At 35.2% G+C, this 7,727-nt stretch overlaps 1 protein-coding gene across 1 annotated transcript; it reads right to left on the minus strand.

Annotated features, from left to right (window-relative positions):
• Positions 1-3,972: 3,972 nt before the first annotated feature.
• Positions 3,973-4,878, minus strand: LOC102479561 (olfactory receptor 4K1). Its single transcript, XM_006165664.1, has one exon. It carries the CDS (start codon positions 4,876-4,878, stop codon positions 3,973-3,975), a length of 906 nt encoding a protein of 301 aa, XP_006165726.1.
• Between the last annotated feature and the right edge of the window lie 2,849 nt (positions 4,879-7,727).

Raw genomic sequence — 7,727 nt, forward strand, 5'->3', positions numbered from 1 at the left:
CTGTCTGTGATCACGGCTGGCTGAGGCTTGAGGATGGATTGTGGCATGAAGACCCTGTTGAGAGATGTCTCTCTCTCTCTCTCTCATGGGAGATATAAAGTTCAATAAAATAAATAAATAAATAAATAAATAAATATAGGAGGTCATAAATTCTTGGGTAATATTATGCAAAACTAATAAAAAATTTTGGGCCTATATGTTTGATATTTCATTTGTAGATTATTCTTATGTACCTTAAGATTTTTGAGTACTGGAAACTTGCATTTGTGTGTGTGAGAGCAATCTGTATTTTTGCTAGTGCATTGATGACCTTGAGCTATTTACAGAGCCCTGATCATAATTCTCTAATCACACAACCATTGATAGATGTTTATCTTTTCTTCTATTTATGGATGAATGACTTTCTCATAAAGAGATAAATTAGCTCCCACTATATTTATTTCTTTGGAACTCAGTAGCCAATAATTCCATATTTAATTTATTTTTATGTCCATTTCCTTATGATTTATACAGAAAACAGCTTTGAATTACTTATTGTAAAAAGCATACTTCTTTAAATATTTTCTGAACTCAACATTTTGTAATATTTAAAATAAATGATTTATTATTAAGTTTCATTGTATTATCACTTTTCTATTTAAGAAATTATTTGGCAGCTGAATTAGAGTCTTAAGAAGATTTTATACAAAGGTGATGAAAAAGCATAGACAATAACCTTAGAATCTACTGAAATGGCTTTAGATATCAGACCACCTACAGTCAAATTAATTAATGCACTGAAATTTCTGAAGGAACTATGAAATATATAAATCTCTCTCTCTCTCTCGCTCTCTCCCTCTTTAAGATTTTTGCCATAGAGTGCATGCACTAGTTAGAGAGAGACAGAGAGAAGGAAGGAAAGTCAGAAATCACTCCCACCCCCAGGGGGCCTGGCCATGCCTCAATTCGTTCTCTTCCATTTTTTTTTTTTTTTTTGATTGTCTGCATACACACACACACACACACACACACACACACACACACCCGTGCTCAGTGTTATTTTCAAATCACCAGATGCAGGACTCAAACTGTAGTCGGCCATACGGAAGTCCAGAACCTTAACCATTATGCAGGTTGTTGGCCCCAATTTTCCTTATATTTAAACTCAGTATATGAAACATTAAATTTATATCTTGTCTTAAAGTTAAAAAATTCATGAGAGAGAAGGATTTAAAGCCCAGAGAAAGAAAGAATAGAGTAGACAAGATAAATAAACATGATGGATGGGAAGGATAATGAAGGAGGGTTGGTACATGGTAGGAAGAGAAATGATATGGAGAGACTCAGAGATAGGATGTTTCATCCATTAGGCCTGTAGTTCTACATTCACTCCGGTTTGTCTCAATTCCAATTAACTTAAGCCCTTTCTAGTTGTGTTGTGACAGGGAAATTAATATGTGTTGTTTATATCATAATTTTTGAAATTGTAACCTAATGTCTAACATCTAGTCAATGAGTATGTTTTGAACATCAAGCGGATGTTGATCTGATAATATAATGTAAGGGATGATTTTAAGGTTTACAGTATGATGGTTATATGTGTATATTTTATAAAATGATTACTAAGATGAAATTAATTTTCACATATATCAGCTCACCAAGCTGTACATTAGATCCCATGAACTTACTCATTTTATTCCTAAAAGTTTTTACTCTTTGACAGACACTTCCCATCCCCCCCCGTCATAACTACCATTCTGCTCTCTGTTTCTGTAAGTTCAATTTTTTTTTTTTAGATTCCACATTTAAGTAAGGTACAGTATTCATTTTTTTCTCTGACTTATTTAACTTAGCATAATACCCTCAAGATAGATCTTTGCTGTTGCAAAGGATAGGATTTTCTTACTTTATATGGCCATATATAAATATATAGACTACAAATAACTCATAGAAAATACACAGATTTCAAAATTTTCTTGCACCAAAATAAACTCATACTTCAATATTACTTTTCCACAAACTTTCTGAAGCTCCTTTGCATATTTACCATAATTTTGTTATTCATTCATTATCAAGTGGTGTTTAGATTGCTTTCGTATCTTAGCTGTTGTAAATAATGGTGCTATGAACATGGGAGTGCAAATTTGTGTGGTGCTGATTTTATTGCCTTTGAGTATAAATGCAGAGGAGGAATTTCAGTTGCATGATATTTTCTGAACAACTTCACACTTTTTCCCACAGTGGCTGTACCAATTTACTTTCCCATTCACTATGCACAGAGTTCCCGTTTCTTCAACAACTTCACTAACACTTTTTATCTCTTGACCTTTTTATAATAGCCATCTTCTCTTTTATGCAGTGATTTTCAATTGTGGTTTTGTTTTGCATTCAGTGATGATTATTCATCTTGAGCACCTTTTCACATTATTTTTGGTTTTCTTTATTTCTTCTTTTAAAAAATGTCTATTTAGTCCTTTGCCTTTTAAAAATTGAGTTATTTATTTATTTATTTATTTATTCATTTATTTTTTGTGCTTGGTATTCAGTTCTGTGAATTCCTTATATATCTTGGACATTTACTACTTATCAGATAAATGACGTGCAAGTATTTTGTCTATTTCATAAATTGCCTTTCATTTTGTTGATTGTTGTCTTTACTGAGCAGAAGCTTTATAGTTTGATATAGTTCTGCTTATTTATTTTTGTTTTTGGTGCTTGTGTTTTGGTGTTATGTACATATTAAAAGAAAAAAAAACAAAAAAATAAAACCAAAAAGCAAGAAATCTTTTCTCAGAGCAACATAAAAAATGTTTCCCCTTTTTTTATCCCAGTTTTCTGGGTACAAAATCAATCTACAAAAATCATTTGGATTTCTACCAACTGACAATGATCTATCTAAAAAACAAATCAAGAAAGAAATTCGACTTAAAGTAGCATCAAAAAAGAATAAAATACTTGAGAATAAATTTAGCCAACAAAGTAAAAGTACACTGAAAACTGTAAAATATGGACTGGTGAAAATTGAAGAAGACACAAACAAGAAGAAAGATATTAAATTTTTTTTAGAGATTTTTACTTAAAGGATGTGAACACTCGTTGGAGAGATTAAGAGAGACAGAGAGATAGAAAGCAAGAAATCACTCCCCAGTGGGGATGACCATGCACAATCCCTTCTCCTTCATTCTCTTCTTGGGGTTTTGGGCATGCACACACATGCACCTGGTGTGAGTTTTAAGCTGATGTCTCTGGGACTGGAACCACAGTCCATTACATGAGAATCTAGCAACGTAACCATTATGCAATTTGGTGGTCCAGAAAAATATTGATTTTTAATAAAATACTTGAGAATAAATTTAGCCAACAAAGTAAAAGTACACTGAAAACTGTAAAATATGGACTGGTGAAAATTGAAGAAGACACAAACAAGAAGAAAGATATTAAATTTTTTTTAGAGATTTTTACTTAAAGGATGTGAACACTCGTTGGAGAGATTAAGAGAGACAGAGAGATAGAAAGCAAGAAATCACTCCCCAGTGGGGATGACCATGCACAATCCCTTCTCCTTCATTCTCTTCTTGGGTTTTTGGGCATGCACACACATGCACCTGGTGTGAGTTTTAAGCTGATGTCTCTGGGACTGGAACCACAGTCCATTACATGAGAATCTAGCAACGTAACCATTATGCAATTTGGTGGTCCAGAAAAATATTGATTTTTAAGACATCCTTGAGCACAGCTAAAATCAGACTCACAAAGACTGACTAGATTTTCCAAGAGGTAACAACCTTGTACTCAATGAACAATAACGATTGTGAAATTGAATAGGATTGAGACAGACTTTTCATCTGGAGATTCACATGACTTCCATATGTGAATTGAAACATGCTTCCCAGACCAGATTAACAGTATAGATGCAGTTAATTCAGGGGCCTTACGATAAGTATTCTGATAATGTAAGATTCTGAACTACTCATTGAAATCGACAAGCTAACATCATAGTCTCTTTAGGGCATTTTTAATCTCTTTGTTTCTGAGGGTGTAAATGGCTGGATTTAGGAGAGGCGTGATGACTGCATAAAACACTGCAAGAAACTTGTCTACCCAGGTAATGCTGAGTGGCCATAGATAGATGAAGATGCAGGGCCCAAAGAAGAGTACCACCACCGTGATGTGGGCAGTGCACGTAGAGAGGGCCTTGGATGCACCATCCTTAGAGTGAAGGCAGACAGTAAACAGAATGTGAGAGTAAGAGATCAGTAACAGAATGAAACAGAGGGTTGCCAGTATCCCACTGTCAGCATTAATCAACATTTCTAGAACATAGGTGTCCTTGCAGGCTAGCTTGATCACCAATGGAATATCACAGAAAAAGCTATCCAACTCCCTAGGTCCACAAAAAGGCAGCTTTACAATCAACACTAGCTGGCTTATTGAATGCACAAAGCCTATGATCCATGATGTCGCCACCAACCTGATGCACCTGTGTCTGTTCATGACACTGGAGTAATGAAGTGGCTTGCAGATGGCCACATAACGGTCATAGGCCATGGACACAAGCAGTATCATTTCAGCCCCTCCAAAGAAGTGTCCAAAGAATATTTGACACATGCAATTTCCAAAGGAGATGGTCTTGTTTTCCTTGAGAAAGTCTGTGATCATTTTGGGAGTAGTAACTGAGGAAAGGCAGAAGTCAATGAAAGAGAGATTGGCTAACAGGAAGTACATAGGAGAGTGGAGATGAAGGTCAATAATGATTATGACCACAATGAAGATGTTGCCTAAAACAGTGCTCAAATAAAGTGAAGAAAATATCACAAGGAAGAAGGCCTGGAGCTCCCATGAATCACAAAGCCCAAGAATAATGAATTCAGACACCACGGACTGATTGACTTCTTGCATTTGGTCCAGTTTGTTCTAGACATATCTGAAGAAAAACAGGTAATTAGATTTTTTGAATAAAGAGTATGTAAATTAAAAAGAATTCTTAAGCATTACTGATGGAAGTATTAGTGAAATCACTTTGGAATAAATGTGTGGCCTTGTCTTGAGAGGTTTACCCACCACACAATCTACAGCCTAGGAATTTTACTCTCATGTGCATCCTAAGATAAACTCTTACATATATACTCAAGGAAAAATTTATGATAACTCTCACTAACAACAAAATGGAATGTTGTTCTGAACCTCAAGAAATGAAGTGCAGCTATAAACAATGATTTTTATGTATTTTAGTAAAATATAATAATGAAGGAAAAAAGTCCAAAGTATATCCACTCAGCATAGTGTTTTTAAGGTGCAAAGCAATACAATACCACTACACTTGGCGAGAACTTAGGTAAGTGATGAAACAATGCGTGAAGTAAAAACAGATTATGTAAGATCTAAGTAACCTCAAGTGAGAGGAGGTCAAATCTAGGCATGAAGATGAGTACATGAGCATGTGAGCACATTGTACATTTTTATTCCTGCATTGTGCCTTATTTTCTTTCCTTTTTTTGGAGAGTTTTTTTGCTATAGGGCGCATGCGCTGGCCAGAAACACAGAGAAAGACAGAGAGACAGAAAGGGAGAAATCACCCCCCAGGGGGGATGGCCATGCCACAATCCCTTCTCCTCCATTCTCCTCTTGGGATCTTGTGCACGCATGCACACGTGCCCAGTGTGAGTTTTAAGCCACCTGGTCTGGGACGTGAACTGTGGTCGACTATATGGGAGTCCATCGACATAGCCATTTTGGTAACTGCTGGTCCCTGTGCCTTATTTTCATAAGTGTACTTTTATTATTGGATGAAAAAGTATGAATAGAACAATGTTGAAAGAATGCTAGGAACCCAAATTTATTCAATACTATGAAAGTGAAGTAAAATAACATTTGGAAAGACCATTTCATTGGTTTGGGACCACATGGTGGAAAAATAGTTCCTATATATAAATTTAAAATACTGGAATAAAAGTATTTATTGAAGACCAATCATTGTTTAACAAATAAATGTATCAGTAAAAAATAGGGGTACTAATATTAGTATTTTTGATAGAATTGCAAAACTTTTTTTTTTTTTGAGAGGTTTTTGCTATAGGGCGTGTGTGCTCGCCAGACAGATAGAGAGAGACAGAAGGACAGAAACCAATGTTGAAAGAATGCTAGGAACCCAAATTTATTCAATACTATGAAAGTGAAGTAAAATAACATTTGGAAAGACCATTTCATTGGTTTGGGACCACATGGTGGAAAAATAGTTCCTATATATAAATTTAAAATACTGGAATAAAAGTATTTATTGAAGACCAATCATTGTTTAACAAATAAATGTATCAGTAAAAAATAGGGGTACTAATATTAGTATTTTTGATAGAATTGCAAAACTTTTTTTTTTTTGAGAGGTTTTTGCTATAGGGCGTGTGTGCTCGCCAGACAGATAGAGAGAGACAGAGAGACAGAAAGCGAGAAATCACCCCCCAGGGGGGATGGCCACGCCGCAATCCCTTCTCCTCCATTCTCCTCTCGGTATCTTGGGCACGCACGCACACGCGCCTGGCGTGAGTTTTAAGCCACCGGGTCCAGGACATGAACTGCGGTCGACTACGTGGGAGTCCAGCGACATAGCCATTACGCTAACTGCTGGTCCCTAGAATTGCAAAACTTTTTCACCAGTGGACATACTCAACTAAGCACAATAGCAAACAGACAAGTTAGAGACAAAGTGTCTAATCATCTATGAGTAAATAAATATTACTGGCATAGTAAGAGGATATATCCTGAGCATCAGGAAGAAATATTATCTAATCCAGAAACTCAGAGCTGTATTAAATAATAAATTATTCAAAACCTTAGCTAACCTTAGCCACAGTAAATCCTAAGGTTTGGTCTGGAGCATAGAACTTTAAAATATGCTTGAATGTCCATTTTGCAGAATATGATCTAAGACCATAGAATACATAATCTGATATTAACTTTTGAATTCTAAATAATACAGCTCTGAGAAACTAAAATCTAGATATCTCTGTGTTGACTTAAGTGAACCAAAGTCTGTGGTGAAGAGATACGGAAACTATACTTGAGAGAATGATTTCAGTGTAACAAATGATAAGTTCCTTGGGATCTGGCATGCTGGTTACAAATTTTCAGTGAGATAACTCCTCCCATTTTCAACATCTCCATAGAAAGCTATTTATATTCAATCTTATCTGATTTAGAACAAGGGGCTGTAATTTTTTATGTTCCCCCTAATTGTCATTGGTAGACTTAAAAAAAATGTTGTCAGAGTAAATGGCATATACCAGCTAATTAGATTTTTTACCAAAAAATTATAAAAACTTTGCCATTGAAATACACATTTTTGCTATTTAAATTAACTCCTCTAGAAATATACCTTTGTCAAAGTTAGAAATAGATTTCTAATCTTTCCCCCTTGCTTTTCTTTTCCCTACTTCCTTTTTTCTCTTGTCATTTTTCCCTTCTTCTTCTTCCTCTTCTTCTTCCTCTTCTTCTTCTTCTTCTTCTTCTTCTTCTTCTTCTTCTTCTTCTTCTTCTTCTTCTTCTTCTTCTTCTTCTCTTCTTTTTTCTTCTTCTCCTTTTCTCCTCCTCCTCCTCTTCTTTTCTTCTTTTTTAAATATCCGGATCTCAAGGACTTTGCCCTATGGATCAATTTTCTTCTATAGCCACTGCTATTCCCTGATGACTGGTGTACATAGCTTTCTTTCAAATTTGGGAACCAAATAGACAATATTTTAAAAATTATATGTGGGTAC

This window comes from Tupaia chinensis, unplaced genomic scaffold, assembly GCF_000334495.1.
Source record: "Tupaia chinensis unplaced genomic scaffold, TupChi_1.0 Scaffold143986_1, whole genome shotgun sequence".
Taxonomy (NCBI): Eukaryota; Metazoa; Chordata; class Mammalia; order Scandentia; family Tupaiidae; genus Tupaia; species Tupaia belangeri.

Coding starts and splice junctions, on each gene's coding strand:
- LOC102479561 (XM_006165664.1), bottom strand. CDS start 4,878: ATGCAAGAAGTCAATCAGTCCGTGGTGTCTGAATTCATTATTCTTGGG.